This window comes from Cherax quadricarinatus, chromosome 32 (genome assembly GCF_038502225.1).
Source record: "Cherax quadricarinatus isolate ZL_2023a chromosome 32, ASM3850222v1, whole genome shotgun sequence".
Classification (NCBI taxonomy): domain Eukaryota; kingdom Metazoa; phylum Arthropoda; class Malacostraca; order Decapoda; family Parastacidae; genus Cherax; species Cherax quadricarinatus.
The window spans coordinates 13,256,130-13,273,583 of record NC_091323.1 but is presented as its reverse complement, the minus strand read 5'-3'; the positions used below and the strand labels follow the sequence as shown (position 1 = coordinate 13,273,583).

General features: G+C 37.2%; 1 protein-coding gene across 3 annotated transcripts in view; it reads right to left on the bottom strand.

Moving 5' to 3' along the window:
- Positions 1 to 5,019: 5,019 nt before the first annotated feature.
- Positions 5,020 to 17,454, bottom strand: part of LOC128690332 (mucin-2-like) — a 297,641-nt gene continuing 285,206 nt past the window's right edge. For all 3 annotated transcript variants that reach the window (XM_070090460.1, XM_070090462.1, XM_070090461.1), the window contains one exon: positions 5,020 to 13,682. In XM_070090460.1, coding sequence (XP_069946561.1) covers positions 12,004 to 13,682 — 1,679 coding nt within the window. In that variant the 3' untranslated portion in view covers positions 5,020 to 12,003. The remainder of the gene's footprint in view (positions 13,683 to 17,454) is intronic.

Sequence of the window (17,454 nt, the reverse complement as noted above, 5' to 3'; positions counted from 1 at the left end):
TTTAGCATTATATTGCTTACAAAACTTGTTTACAAGTTTATTGTAAACAAAATGATGAAAATATTAGTGCGGTTATTGTGTTGAATACAACAGTACCATATGGTACAATGGTGCCATATGGCACAATATGGTACAATGGCACCACTTGGTACAATGGTACCATGATACAATGGTACCATATGACACAATGGTACCATATGGTGCAATGGTACCTTATGGTACCATATGGTGCAATGGTACCATATGGTACATTGTACCATATGGTACAGTGATACCATATGGTTTATTGCACCATATGGTACATTGTACCATATGGTGCTATATGGTACTGTTGTATTCAACACAATAAACACACTAATATTTTCATCATTATTTCGTTTACAATAATTGTTTACAACAAAAATATGCAAAAATGTTGTATATTAGTAATGTTCTATTATATATTTACAAATGTACAACCACTTGACATGTTCCTTGAGGTGGATGACAAAGCACTTTGTCTTGGAAATTGCGGAGTCAGTGACTTGCGTCGCCACTCGCTCAGTCTTGGTTGGTGCCTTGTGGCATCAACACCTACTGACCATATGGTACACGGTATCAAATGTTACAGGGTACCGTGTGGTACAGGGTACCATAAGGTGCAGGACACCATATGGTACAGATACAGTGATCCCTATGGAAATAAGTCACCATGACTTTTCTGGGTTATCCTAGGATTTTATACATGTGCTACTATGTATGATAATCTCTGTAACTGTATTTGTGTACACCTGAATAAACTTACTCAAGCACATGTGGCATCGTAAGTTTATTTAGGTATACACAAATACAGTTACATAGATTATCATACATAGCAGCATATGTTTGGAGAACCTAGGATAACCAAAAAAAGTCAGACAGACTTATTTCCATTAGGGCCCCTGTACAATGTATCATATGGTACAATGTGCCATATGGTATAATGTACAATATGGTACAATGTACTATATGGTACATTGTACTATATGGTACATTGTACTATATGGTACATTGTACTATATGGTACATTGTACCATATAGTACCATTGCACCACATGATACCATTGTATGACATGGCACCATTGTACCATATGGTGCCAGTATACCATATTGTACAATGGTACCATATGGTTCAAAACCATAGAATTCCTCTTCAGATCAACTTCCATCAGTCTTAGAACTGTAAGTTGTGAAGAGGAGAGTCAGAATTCACCCGGAGAGTGAGTGGGGAGTGAGAGCTTCATTGCCGCCAGGCATGATGAACAAAGCTATTTTGGCGGTGTTCCCACAATGCCATGCAGGCGTCCAGATTTTTTCTATAGTGCGCACACTGACCACCCAGACCCATTCTCTCAGATGTAGGCCTACCAGCCTTCTTGCGCTAAATTTGATGCCGCTAGAATTTTGGAGTAGATCTACGGTTTGGACCCTCACTGTAAAGCCGTAGATCTACGGCACGGACCCTGAAAGGGTTAAAATACAGTGCATTATTTGTATTAAAATAAGGTAAATTTTATTGGAGTTAATGAGATCAGCTCAGTACTGTAATGGAATTTTAATTAATATTAACAGTTGGTAGATGCAAGATACACTATAAAAGTGTAACACAAATAATTAAAACTAATTATCACATATATTGGTTTATTATATCTAAATACTAGTGTATAATCCTTATGGTACAATGATAGTGTTGCTGGCTTGGGTTTTGACTCGTCTCATTCAAGTCTCCTGACAACTTTTGAAAAAGAAAAGGTCTTTAATCTTTACCATAATAGCAAGTGAGTTTGGTTAAATTCGCTTTGAAAGTACAGTGGTACCTCAGGATACAAATTTATTTCATTCCAGAAGGCTGTTCGAGTTCCAATACCGAACGAATTTGTTCCCATGAGGAATAATGTAAATTAGATTAATCCATTTCAGACCCCCAAAAATACACTCACAAAAGCACTTACATAAATACACTTACATAATTGTTCGAGTTTTGAGCTGTTTGTATCCCGAGGTACGACTGTATTTTTTTTTTTTTCCATAAAAACAGTTTCTATGTTAAGATGGGACTGAAACTTTGATATTCTGATTAATGCCTATCTAATTGCTACAGATACAATATTGTACAATATTGTACCGTACTTCAGTTGCATTTCATGCATTTTCAATTTTTCTTGCAATTGAAAATTTCACAAAATGCAGCATCACAATAATTGTTCATAATTTCAATGCAGTTTTTCCAAAGAACACCATAGCAATGGCTTTTATTACCATCCTAATGATGGTGTGGAAGGTATAACAGGAAGTAGCAGCAGCTGCTGCTACCACTATACTTGATGCTGCTAGCATAGCTGTTGTTCCTATGCATGCATATCTGGTTGATCCTTCATTTGATTTACTGTTGGCCAGTGGAGTGGTGCTTCTGATCCTGGAGAAGAAAATACTCATTAAATCATTAGTATATATAATTTTTCTCTCAGTAAACTCAGAGGTCTCTAGTCCTGTGGGACAAAATACCACAGATTTCCTCAAAGAATTGTTGCTGCATCCTGGGCTCTTGTCCTGTCTCCAAGGAGCTGGATGAGATTTATACCCAAGCTTAACTGTCTCTTATGTACAGTAGATCTAAATTATTGATGCTAGTGTTGCTCACAGATTATATTTTAAGCACAGTGCCCTCAGATATGCTGTGAGCTGTAAATTTTGGCTTGTGCATGAGAGAATGGGTCTGTGGTGAGAGTGCACAGTATAAAAAATATCCTGTCCCATGTGGTGCATAATGGGAAAAGCAAACCTCTGACCTTGAGTTTGGTTTAAAATGGCAAATCTGAGATGTTTTCTAGGATTTTTTTTATGGTTTTATTGGCTGTTTCTTAGTATCATTTGATAGAATATAGGATATGCTACTGAAATAGAGATTATTTTGGTCACTTTCAGGACTTTAAGCTCCTTGAAGTAGGGCTCAGAGTGGCTGAAACATTAAATTTTTGGAGATTTTCCTATTGAAGGCCTTAACCCCCCCAGACTGCTTTATGGGTCATTACCAGGTCTGCTTCAATTATTGAGATGCCTTAAATCATGACCATTCATTCTTGGTTATATTTTATTATGCAAGAAATAGAGTAAACTATTTTTTGTGCGTAATGATGGATTCAAAGTGGAGGGCAAGTGTAATGCAGGAGAGACCTGGAGATGTGATTAATGAGCAGAGGATAGGTTGCTTTAATGGCTGGAATGCATATAATGTTTATATTGGATTCTATCTTTAAACTAGAATTTGTTGAACTTTGTATAAAATTGGCCAAATTATCAAATATTGTGTACTTTACAGGAGGGCCTGCTTATACAGCAGGAAAGGCTTACTAGTCAGATAGCTAAGAATTTGATAGAAATGAGCAATGGAATTGGCTTAAAATAGGACTCAGAGGGTAAAATCTTCATTGCATAAATTGTGCCTAGACCACCAACTTGCATAATTACGTAAGTTTTCCATCAGATTTTGTATTTTTGGTGTCATTACTTTCAAAAAAAGATTTCTTACCATTTCAGAAGAAAACTTTTTTTTTTAAATCCTGACATTGCCAGCACATTAATTTCGGGTGTCCTGACAGTGAAAGGGTTAAATATTGACACACTGTGTTTGTTCAGATTATGCAGTCCTCAGCCTCTGGAAACTTAGATTAAGAAAATAAAGCAAATAATCAGCTAGCTTCAAGGAAAAAGCTAAAGTTTTTTTTCCTGATGTCCTTTTATTTTTTCTCAGAGTTAATAGGCCCTTACATTAGCAGAAGTCATACTCGTACATACAATACATGTATGTATGCTATATAAATTAAAAAATTAAACAATATTTACAGTTAGCTAATGCAATATGAATTAAGTATTTGTTCTAGAAATGGATTATTTAAATTGTAGAGAGAATCATATAACTATACATGTATTGTATTGCAAAATGAAGTTGAAGTTGATAAAAATCACAGCTGTTATAACCCATTCCATTAAGTTTTACGAATTTGGGTAGAGTAGTTGATAAGTGGTCCACTAAAATTGAACACAAGCTATTTGCAAGATAATGATCATAACTCAGGCCAGTGGTGCTCAATACTACAACAATGCCATTTAACATTATTGTATTTCCTTAACACATCATTTATAAGACTTGAGGAATGTTCTCTATATAATCTGAATTGAATACTTTGAAGAAATTTTTCATATTACTGGTAGATTTATACAATCTCGAATAATTATAATAATTTTTGGCACCATTATTAAGCTTTAGTTACTGATTACAATGTATTTAACTAAAATAATGGTTTGAAAAATGAGTTTTATCATACAGATTTTGTCAAATTTATTTAAAAAGGCATTTCTCATTTAAGTAGCAATTTACATTTGTATGTGACAATTTGTATCTTGTCATATACAAAACTCTTCTCAATGACAGTGTCATGTAAAGAAGAGGCACACAGGTCTATGAAACACATTGTATAACAATAATTTAGTGCAAGTATTTTGTTACAATTTCCTTTTCATGAATTGAACTTTTTTTTTTTTTAATACAATGGCCATTTCCCACCAAGACAGGGTGACCCAAAAAAGAAAGAAAAACCCATATCCAGGAGAAAAATAAAGTTGCTATATCATGCAGGAGCAATTTAGAAGATGAAACTTGGATGATATTCAATACATCCTGGATTATAATTTTATTTTAACCACATCTGCCATTTCTTACCATGGTAGGGTGACCTAGAGAAGAAAAGCATTCATTGTCAAGTTCACTTGATAATAGTCTGGGACACACCAAAATGTCTTTAAAGTTCCATGTACAATTTGTGAGTGAATTGTAAAAGAAAAATGTTTTTTAAAAATTAATAATGCAAGCTATACAATTATACTCTTTACAGGCATCTTTCTGAATATATATTATTGTATTATGCTCTTTACAGGCATCTTTCTGAATATATATTATTGTGCTTGAAGTGTGTGAGGAATATTATAAATGAAGTCCATTCCTTAAAGTTTTTACAGGAAATTTAATTGAAGTATATTATAAATGAGGTCCCTCAGTAGTGTTTCAGGGAACTTGGTGTCAAGGAATTACATTAAATATCACTGTGTTTTGATGCATTTTTATATTTAGAGAACATATTAGTCTTCTGTGCTAAAACTACAAATGATGTGTCCTGCACATCTACTTTTTACAGTTTTGCTCTTGTTGCTGTTGATTCTACATAAGCTCCTAGACTACATAAAATGGATTGATTTCTGTGTTAGTACTGTAATTAAATTATAAAATGGTAAACAAACAGAAATCTGAAAATTACAACTTAATCCTAAATGTTATTAACCAAATACAGGGTTTAGTTAAATAGTATTTTTGGGGCTGGAGAACATTGATGGACTGAGCTCAATATCATTAATAATATATAATGTACATTATTTTGAACACTGAGTCAGGTTTACGATTTTATTTATTTATTTATTTATTTTTTTTTTGCTATTATTGAAGCAAAATTGATTTGTATACTGTATTCAAATTGTACTGTGCACTGAAATATGAAAATTAGGTTATTAAGTTGGTATAGTAATCCTCCACTCAACAACAGTTTGCTTGGTGTAATTCTGTTTTACACACACAAAAAAGAAACATGAAAAAATTTCATTTTAGATGTCCCATGTTTGCCATAGTGGCTCCTCATTTTTCAACTACCAAAAATTCTACACTAAAATTCACATTATATGACTGACTTTTACCCACTAAATATGAGCCCACAATGTATACAACAAACTAACACAGTACAATAAAAAAATATTTAAGCAAACAACAGCAGAGAAAATTCAAACATCATTACCAACTAATCCACTTTTTTCACACATCTTAATAAATTTTGACTCCCCAAAAATAAGAGCTCACTATACAGGCATCCAAAACCACATTAAAAAAATCAGTGCATTTAAATGAAAATGCCTGTCTAGCTTAATTTATGACTCAGTTGTGATCACACCTGGTTCTCTTCACTTCACTTCTCTACCATAGCTCTGTGTATAATTAACTTACTGCCTCTTACCCTCCCTTCATCACCCATCCTCACAAATGCTATGTGCATTTCTCACATGTAATATGCAGCAAATTTCTTGATTTTTCGTTATTTAGGTTAGGTTATCCTCGATCCATAAAAACAGCTAATTATAACCTCACAAGAAAATAAATGAAATATAAGATATTGTTGGCTAAAAGTTCTGTCATATAAACAGAAAATGGTAATCCACCAAACACAGAAAAACGATGTGAGTTTTTCACTCTTTAATGTGCCTTCAACAGTGACCCATGTGATCTGTCTTTGCAACAGTTAAGTGCTGTCTGTTATTAAGAGGATGAGTTGCCCTTCGAGGGAAATGGGTGGTGCCCTGATGCTGGTGAAGTTTTGAGCCAAGGAAATGGGGCTGTCCTCCTCTGCTCTGGATCAGAACCTGATTACTTTTTATTCCCCATGTGCTGTATGACCCCTATGGGTTTATCTCATCCCCAAGAATATAATAATAATTATATTTGCAGTGGCTGGCAAAGTTTTTATATTACAAGTTCATTCCTTCTTTACATCTGTTGGTGCCTATGTGATAATTCCATTAAAATTTGGTTTTAATAGAAAAAAGTTAAGTGGAAATATTTTTCCATGAATATGTCTCTACTTATATGAGAGTTGTCTAAATGAGACTGTCATACTTTTATTTCATTTAGTAGCAACACTGAAAGTTATCATAGTCAGTGAGTTAGCAGCACCACTGTGAAAGTTATCATAGTGAATTAGCAGCAACACTGTGAAAGTCATCATAGTCACTGAGTTAGCAACACTGATAGTTATCAGTCACAGAGTTAGCAGCAACACTGTAAAAGTTATCATAGTCACTGAGTGGCAGATTACTGTATCAAACACTTCACTCTATGCTATTATTATCAGTTCATTCAGGAGGTAAATAAATGCAACATATTTGTTTATACATTTTGGGATTTCAGACACGTAACCATATACGTGTATACAAATAGGGTAAGTATACATGGGTTCATGAACTGTATCAAATAAGGCACATGTCAAAATTAGTCTTATTATTATGATTATCATAGGATTTTTTTTTTTTAAGAAATGAAACACTGCTAATTAAACTAAATATTAAGCTTATTGCACTGTACTCTCTTTATCATGGAAATCTTGTCACTGGAACATAATGTAATATATACACTGTAGCTGACAGCACATGGGAATCCATAACTTGCTCATTTTTTATTGTATAAATGTGTTCTGTGTTGCTGATCATGTATGCCAATAATGACCAAAAACCTGCACTTAGAAGAGGAACCTCATGATGATATTTCAGTTTGTTCTGAACCATCATCAAATCAGTTGTGGCTTGACAATGGTTCGTTTGGACTGGAATGTCATCCTAAGCTTCCTCTTGTAAGTGTGGGTTTTCAGTGAACTCTTCCAGCCACTGTAATGACACTTTAAATTCTATGTTTGCAGAGTCAATCATGCAACAGTATCGTTGTCATTTTATTGGTATTTTTTTTTATATGTACAGTATAGCTACAACTCGATTATTATTTACAAATGTAAGAGGAGTCATTATATTTATACACATTAGAATACATAATATACTTAATACTAATATTTTTAATATTTATACTAAGATTTTAGTTTATAGTATGACAAAAAGAAATATTTTCCTTATTTAAAATGAATATCAATTAAAAATTATTTTGCATTATAAATTAACTCTTTTTTTTTTTTCATTATTACTTACTTTTAAAAATATAAATTATGTTTAACTGTCTGTGGCAAAATAAATAAAACATCTGATCTTGTCACTAGTGTCTTCAGCCTTGAGTTCTGAACAGTAGTTAAGACTGCTGTAAAGTTCTGTTGGGAATCCTTTATGGGGATACCTTAAAATGGCTGATGTAATTTGACAGAGAAACAAAGCTTTTGTTTTCGCTCTATAACCATCATATTGAACAGGGTGGCAGCACACTTCGTGTATCCAATTTTGCTAAAAGAGGACAAACCTCAGGGTTTGAGTGGTGAGGGTTGGAGTAGGTGCTTCTTCCCAGCACCGGGTGCCACTCTTCCCAGGACTGGGTGCCACTCTTCCCAGGACTGGGTGCCACTTTCCAGCACCGGGTGCCACTCTTCCCAGGACTGGGTGCCACTCTTCCCAGGACTAGGTGTCACCCTTCCCAACACTGGAGGGCACTCTTCCCATAGGATGCTTGTCAAAGAACCCAGCATTTCATTGAAATTTGCTGACACAGCCAATGACACTATGAATATGAACAATGGAAAATGAAAAATTGACTCTGAATAGTTTTACTTGCTTTGTGATTACGATATCACCGATATATACTTTAAAACTGATAATGTTAGATACATAATATTCTTAAAACACTGAATAACCAAACGGTTCTAGTGCTTAATAAATAATACAAAAACAAACTATTATGGATTAATTACATGATGACAAACACGATTGAGCACGTTTTTCTTCGTTCTTGCTTGACATAAATGCCTGCAATTATTCTTGTGGGACAGTAGGGGAAAAGGTTGTAGTCCCAACAGATGGAATATAAGTCCAGAGGACTCCTGTCAGAGATGTAAATAAAGGGTGGAGGGCACGACTATAGCTCAACTCATCCTGAAGCTTTGAGGAAGGCATAATAGGTTAGGGACACTCATGATGGACTTGGGCATATAGTCGGCTCCATCCAGGAGAAGAGGTAATGATAGGTGATCGATGTCCAATCAGCAAAGTGACTAATAGAGATCTGTGCTAACAGATTGGAACCAGGGATAAGAAAGAAAATGTTCTGCTGTATCTATTTTGCCAAGACACCTCCTACAGGCAGGGAAGGCAGTAATATGGAAATTGTGAATGCGAGTCTGGGGTGGCCCACACAAAGGTATTTCAGGGCCACGTCAAGTAAGTGCCCAGGAGGCATGCCACACCCAAAGACATGGACCTTTCAAAGGACAGAATGGAATGCAATGTAAAGGAGCAAAGGGAGATGGCCAGGCTACTCTGTCACTGGCAGTGGATCTCCCCCCAATACTCCCTTCGATGCAAGCTCCCCCTGGTCATGAGGAAGAGGAGTGACAGCTTGGCCAAGGATGCAGCTCGGTCCACAACCCTACTACAGCGGATGCCAACATAAGAAAGGTTCCATCACAGATTGATGCTCTGCCCTTGGTAACCAAAGAGAGATGTAAGTAGGAGCTGTGCTCAGCTGGGGATTCATTAGATAACAACAATGGGGGCGTTGACCCCCGGAACTCTCTCCAGGTCTCCAGGTAATGGTAGTCTCTCCTCAAAACTGATGGACTGATAACCTCATTCTCCTCCTTATCATCCATCGTTCTTCTCTGTTTTGGACTGAAGAAGCCACTGGCAGGCAAAACATTTCCTCAGTAGATTCTCAAATATTGCACAAATGTCTCATTCTTCAACTTGTTGTTTTAAACCATTACATCACATGGCTGAACGCTCAAATCTTTATGTAAGGTGTGAGGAGGGTTGCATCTCTCACCTTAAGATCTAGCTAGCCTACTTCCACACAGTTCATAACTTCACTGTGTAGTCAACCTTTACAGCATTCTTCTCCCCCTACTAAAGTATACAAGTGTTTTCTTTACACATGTTGTTCATCTGTTGCAACAACTAATTGCTCTGCCAGGTCTAAAGAGAAAAATGTTGCATTATTGAGCTGCTGCTGCTGCTTTTTTTCTCCCATAGTCATTCAGTAATGAGTGACCCTTGTGGGTTTAGAGTTCGTCGTAAGTAATAAATCAAGAAAAAATGGAAACATATGGTACAGGTCGGCCATCACTAATCCGGCAATCAGTTCCATCAGTAATCCGGCACTAATTTTGGCAAGCACAATTTCAAATTTCATCATTATACTGACTCAAATTTCTTCATTATACTGACTCAGAAGTTGTGCAGATGGTTGTAAATCCACAGCAGCAAACCATTGGAGGAGAAAGCAGTGATGAAAATGAGGAAGATGAAGCAGAAAGTCTCTCTACTGATAGGTTAATTAAGTGTGTTCTAACCTAACTGTGTAATCTGGCAAACTCGCTAATCTGGCAAACTACAGGTCCCAATGATGCCGGATTAGTGATGACTGACCTGAACTAATTGTGCAGCTGTTTTTATTAGTAATCAAACTGAAATTAAAGCAAAGATAATGAAATCCTCTAAAAGAACTGCTTGGTAATCAAATAGCATAAAACCATTTCATTAACTGCCTGAACCTCGCAGTGAGAGACAGTTGTATAAACTGTCTACCACGAGCTGGGTGCATCTGTATGAACTTCACAATGAGAGACAGCTGTATAAATTGTCTACCACGAGCTAGGTGCCTCATGTCATCACTTCTTAGATTATGAATCTCCCATGATAAACTTAGTGAGTTGGTATATAAAATATATATCAAATTTTTAACTCCTTTCTTACCCCACTGAAGACCAATGAGCATCAGATAACCGGATAAAATTTTCATAGTGTGTATACAGTAATATATTAATTTTCACACTAATCTATATTTATCGTGTAAATTATTTAGACTTTATGTAGGCTCACGTAACTTGGGTAATGTTGCATATTAACTCTATCAGTATTAATATTTGTCAGAATTTTTTCAGTGTAGGGTATATAAATACAGTGGACCCCCGCATAGCGAACTTAATCCGTGCAAGAGGGCTGGTCGTTATGCGAAATGTTCGCTATGCGAATTAATTTTCCCCATAAGAAATAATGGAAATAAAATTAATCCGTGCAAGACACCCAAAAGTATGAAAAAAAATTTTTTTTACCACAAAAAAATGTTAATTTTAGTACACACAAACTGAAAAAGGCATGCACAATTACATGACACTTACTTTTATTGAAGATCTGGTGATGATTGATGGGATGGGAGGAGGGGAGAGAGAGTGTTAGTGTTTAGAAGGGGAATCCCCTTCCATTAGGACTTGAGGTAGCAAGTCCTTTTCCGGGGTTACTTCCCTTCTTCTTTTAATGCCACTAGGACCAGCTTGAGAGTCACTGGACCTCTGTCGCACAACAAATCTGTCCATAGAGCTCTGTACCTCCCGTTCCTTTACGATTTGTCTAAAATGGGCCACAACATTGTCATTGAAATAGTCACCAGCACGGCTTGCAACAGCTGTGTCAGGGTGATTTTCATCCATAAAGGTTTGCAGTTCAACCCACTGTGCACACATTTCCTTAATTTTTGAAGTAGGCACAATGGATTCCACAACTGGCATAGGCTTCTCAGGGTTAGCCCCAAACCCTTCAAAATCTTTCTTAATTTCCATACTAATTCTCACCCTTTTTACCACAGGGTTGGCACTAGAAGCTTTCTTGGGGCCCATGGTCACTTATTTTCCAGAAACAGCACCGAAAACACTGTAATAATACGAAATATTCCGAGTGTATGCTTGAATGTTACCGCGGAGGCTGGCTGGTAAACAATGGGACGGGCGGCACATGTGAGGCTGGCTGAGGCCGCACATTGGACGCGTCTCGGACGAAGGTCGCTGAGCGGGTTTTTGTCCACTATGCGGGGCAAAATTTTAGCGAACAAAGCGTTCGCTATGCGGATTGTTCGCTATGCAAGGCGTTCGCTATGCGGGGGTCCACTGTATAAGCAGAATTCTTTTAGTAATAATACTAGGTAAGAAAATAAATCTGGTTAGTTGACACCTAACTTTTAAAGATGTAGTCTAAGCACACGTACTGTGCTATAAACAGATTTATTTTTAAGAATGAAATAAAGTTGAATTGTAAAAGATGTAATGAGGTTTCATTAGGTTTCCTGGAGTCCATAATCTGGGAGTTATTTGGGCAGTCTTGAGAAACACAGCACACAAGATTTGGGTTGATGTGATGGTTTTGTTATTTTTCTTATTGTGGATCATGCGTTATAACTTGATGAGACTTGTTTCACTTTATAAGAACACAAGGATGGCACTCCCCAGGTCTGAGGAAGGCTGGGTGGCAGCGCGGGCACTCTGGGTTAAGTTGCAGTTCTTCCATCCTCTCCTCTGGGGGTGCTGGGAACACCATAGTCATGTGGAACCCACCATCTCCATCATGGTGGTGGTGCTCGCTGGTGTCTTGGTGCTTTAGCTCTTCGTCTAAGCTGTTTTGGTCCACTTGAGATAAGTCTGGCCCAGGAAGTGAGAGTTCATTTGTAGGGATGAAGAAATCACGGTTACCCCTAGAGGAAGAGAACTGAACATGGGGCGCCTCGGGTATAGTCTGTTCAAATACACGGACACGTGAGTTTCTGACTGGAGTGAACAAAGGAGTGGGGAATTCCTGTTTAATAACATTTCTGATGGGGCTAGCAGAGAGGTTAGCAGGAGAAAGGAATGGTACGGGGTCCAGGGAGACGGGATGAAGAGATGGAGGCTGCAGGAAGTCAGTGGGAACTTGTAACCTTTGATGATTCGCTGGAAACCGAGGTTCAAAGGAATTTCGAGGAGTGCTAGATACCAAAGGTGGAGCAAGTTCTGAAGACAAGGAGTGCTGTGTGACTTGATCAGTCAGGGTGGCATTTGGAAAGTGTGACACGAGAGTGACTTCTGAGGATGTGTTTGGGATGGTTCGTGTCTTGCTAGCAGGGCGCACTACTAGTGGTCTGAGGGCAATATTCTTAACGTCTACAGGCTTAAGTGAAGGTTCTTCACCATTACTACTAAATGTAAACCTTCTGCCTGGTCTTCGGGCAACTCTGCCGGGCACCATAGTGAATGAGGGGTCAGAGCGGGGAGTCTGGCTATTTGTTGTTTCAATTTCTGGTTCAGTTGTATCTCTCGTGGGAGCAGACCAAGTATTGGTAGTATCTACAAGGGTGGAAGTGTCGGTGCTGCTTGTGATAGCACTGAAAGCTCTTACAGCAGCTCCAAAACGTTGTGTAATATTTGAATTTCTAGAGGGTCTCAGTAGCCCACCATGTTGTGAGCTTGTATGACGTAGGTTTGGTAGTGACAAGTGCAATGGTGGAATGATGGACTGCAGAGGGCTATTGTCACTAGTAGTGGGCAGTGTGAGAAAATTAAACGGCACAGTTAATGGCTTGAGCAGGCCAGTGAAGGAAATGGGTGGTGTAATGGGTTGTGCCGTAGGAGGTATGACTGGTTGTGTTGTGGGTGGTGCAATGGGCTTTGTTATAGGTGGTAGGGTGGGAGAATGCCATGGCTGGGATAAGCCTACTTGAGAATCCTTGATGGTGACTGACTCGGTGATGGCTGTGGTGACGGTGTTCGTTGTGGTGAAGGGTAGGGTAAATATATTTGTTGGGATGAAGCGATCTGTGGGTATATTCCTTAGTATAAAGGGTTGTGTGGGTGTACTTGTTGGGATTAAGGGTTGTGTGGGTTTACTCGCTGGGGTTAAGGGTTGTGTGGGTATACTTGTTGGGGCAAAGGGTGGTGTGATGCGTCTGGTAGGGGTGAGAGTCAGGGAAGAAGCCTGTTGTTGTGGAGAATCTGATCTGGAGGACTTGAAGGTGGAGGCGAGGGAAGAGGTCTTTACATCCTTAGTGGAGGTGTGTCCGGTATCATGACCTGCCTCGGTGCTCACCTGGAGGCTGTTCACCGCAGGGTTTCCACTGCCTCCTGTCAATACACCAATATTGAATATAAGCAACAAGGACTTGTTTACACATGATAAAGATAATAAAGATAAATTATAAAAATTGTCATATATATATATATATAAATATATATATATATATATATATATATATATATATATATATATATATATATATTTATTTATATATATATATTTTTTTTTTCAACAAGTTGGCCGTCTCCCACCGAGGCAGGGTGACCCAAAAAAGAAAGAAAATCCCCAAAAAGAAAATGCTTTCATCATCATTCAACACTTTCACCACACTCACACATAATCACTGTTTTTGCAGAGGTGCTCAGAATACAACAGTTTAGAAGCATATACGTATAAAGATACACAATATATCCCTCCAAACTGCCAATATCCCAAACCCCTCCTTTAAAGTACAGGCATTGTACTTCCCATTTCCAGGACTCAAGTCCGACTATATGAAAATAACCGGTTTCCCTGAATCCCTTCACTAAATATTACCCTGCTCACACTCCAACAGATTGTCAGGTCCCAAGTACCATTCGTCTCCATTCACTCCTATCTAACACGCTCACACACGCTTGCTGGAAGTCCAAGCCCCTTGCCCACAAAACGCCCTTTACCCCCTCCAACCCTTTCGAGGATGACCCCTACCTCGCCTTCCTTCCCCTATAGATTTATATGCTTTCCATGTCATTCTACTTTGATCCATTCTCTCTAAATGACCAAACCACCTCAACAACCCCTCTTCTGCCCTCTGACTAATACTTTTATTAACTCCACACCTTTTCCTAATTTCCACACTCCGAATTTTCTGCATAATATTTACACCACACATTGCCCTTAGACAGGACATCTCCACTGCCTCCAACCGTCTCTTCGCTGCTGCATTTACCACCCAAGCTTCACACCCATATAAGAGTGTTGGTACTTCTATACTTTCATACATTCCCTTCTTTGCCTCCATAGATAACATTTCTTGACTCCACATATACCTCAATGCACCACTCACCTTTTTTCCCTCATCAATTCTATGATTAACCTCATCCTTCATAAATCCATCCGCCGACATGTCAACTCCCAAGTATCTGAAAACATTTACTTCTTCCATACTCCTCCTCCCCAATTTGATATCCAATTTTTCTTTATCTAAATCATTTGATACCCTCATCACCTTACTCTTTTCTATGTTCACTTTCAACTTTCTACCTTTACACACATTCCCAAACTCATCCACTAACCTTTGTAATTTTTCTTTAGAATCTCCCATAAGCACAGTATCATCAGCAAAAAGTAACTGTGTTAATTCCCATTTTGAATTTGATTCCCCACAATTTAATCCCACCCCTCTCCTGAACACCCTAGCATTTACTTCTTTTACAACCCCATCTATAAATATATTAAACAACCATGGTGACATTACACATCCCTGTCTAAGACCTACTTTTACCGGGAAGTAGTCTCCCTCTCTTCTACACACCCTAACCTGAGCCTCACTATCCTCATAAAAACTCTTTACAGCATTTAGTAACTTACCACCTATTCCATATACTTGCAACATCTGCCACATTGCTCCCCTATCCACTCTATCATATGCCTTTTCTAAATCCATAAATGCAATAAAAACTTCCCTACCTTTATCTAAATACTGTTCACATATATGCTTCAATGTAAACACTTGATCTACACATCCCCTACCCACTCTGAAACCTCCTTGCTCATCCGCAATCCTACATTCTGTCTTACCTCTAATTCTTTCAATTATAACCCTACCATACACTTTTCCTGGTATACTCAATAAACTTATTCCTCTATAATTTTTACAATCTCTTCTGTCCCCTTTCCCTTTATATAAAGGGACTATACATGCTCTCCGCCAATCCCTAGGTACCTTTCCCTCTTTCATACATTTATTAAACATAAGTACCAACCACTCCAACACTATATCCCCCCCTGCTTTTAACATTTCTGTCATGATCCCATCAGTTCCAGCTGCTTTACCCCCTTTCATTCTACGTAATGCCTCACGTACCTCCCCCACACTTACATTCTGCTCTTCTTCACTCCTAAAAGATGATATACCTCCCTGACCAGTGCATGAAATTACCACCTTCCTTTCTTCCTCAACATTTAAAAGTTCCTCAAAATATTCTCGCCATCTACCTAATACCTCCCTCTCCCCATCTACTAACTCCCCTACTCTGTTTTTAATTGACAACTCCATACTTTCCCTAGGCTTTCTTAACTTGTTTAACTCACTCCAAAATTTTTTCTTATTTTCATTAAAATTTCTTGACAGTGCCTCTCCCACTCTATCATCTGCTCTCCTTTTGCACTCTCTCACCACTCTCTTCACCTTTCTTTTACTGTCCATATACGTACTCTGCTTTTCTTCTAACACTTCTGCTTTGTAAAAACCTCTCATAAGCTAACTTTTTCTCTTTTATCACACCCTTTACTTCATCATTCCACCAATCACTCCTCTTTCCACCTGCCCCCACCCTCCTATAACCACAAACTTCTGTCCCACATTCTAATACTGCATTTTTAAAACTATTCCAACCCTCTTCAAGCCCCCCACTACTCATCTTTGCACTAGCCCACCTTTCTGCCAACAGTCGCTTATATCTCCCCCGAACTTCCTCCTCCCTTAGTTTGTACACTTTCACCTCCCTCTTGTTGTTGCCACCTTCCTCTTTTCCCATCTACCTGTTACTCTAACTGTAGCTACAACTAAATAATGATCCGATATATCAGCTACCCCTCTATAAACATGTACATCCTGGAGCCTACCCATCAACCTTTTATCCACCAATACATAATCTAACAAACTACTTTCATTATGTGCTACATCATACCTTGTATATTTATTTATCCTCTTTTTCATAAAATATGTATTACTTATTACCAAATCTCTTTCTACACATAGCTCAATTAAAGGCTCCCCATGTACATTTACCCCAAATTTACCTACTACTCCCTCCATAACATTTTTACCCACTTTAGCAATGAAATCCCCAACCACCATTACTCTCACACTTGATTCAAAACTCCCCACGCATTCACTCAACATTTCCCAAAATCTCTCTCTCTCCTCTACACTTCTTTCTTCTCCAGGTGCATACACGCTTACTATAACCCACTTTTTACATCCAATCTTTATTTTACTCCACATAATCCTTGAATTAATACATTTATAGTCCCTCTTTTCCTGCCATAGCTTATCCTTCAACATTATTGCTACTCCTTCTTTAGCTCTAACTCTATTTGAAACCCCTGACCTAATCCCATTTATTCCTCTCCAATGAAACTCTCCCACCCCCTTCAGCTTCGTTTCACTTAAAGCCAGGACATCCAGCTTCTTCTCATTCATAACATCCACAATCATCTCTTTCTTATCATTTGCACAACATACACGCACATATATATAATATATATATAATATATATATATAATATATATATATATATATATATATATATATATATATATATATATATACAGTATATATATATATATATATATATATATATATATATATATATATATATATATATATATATATATATATATATATATATATATATATATATATATATATATATATATATATATATATATAGTATATATATATATATATATATATATATATATAGTATATATATATATATATATATAATATATATATATAATATATATATATATATATATATATATATATATATATATATATATATATATATATATATATAGTATATATATATATATATATATATATATATA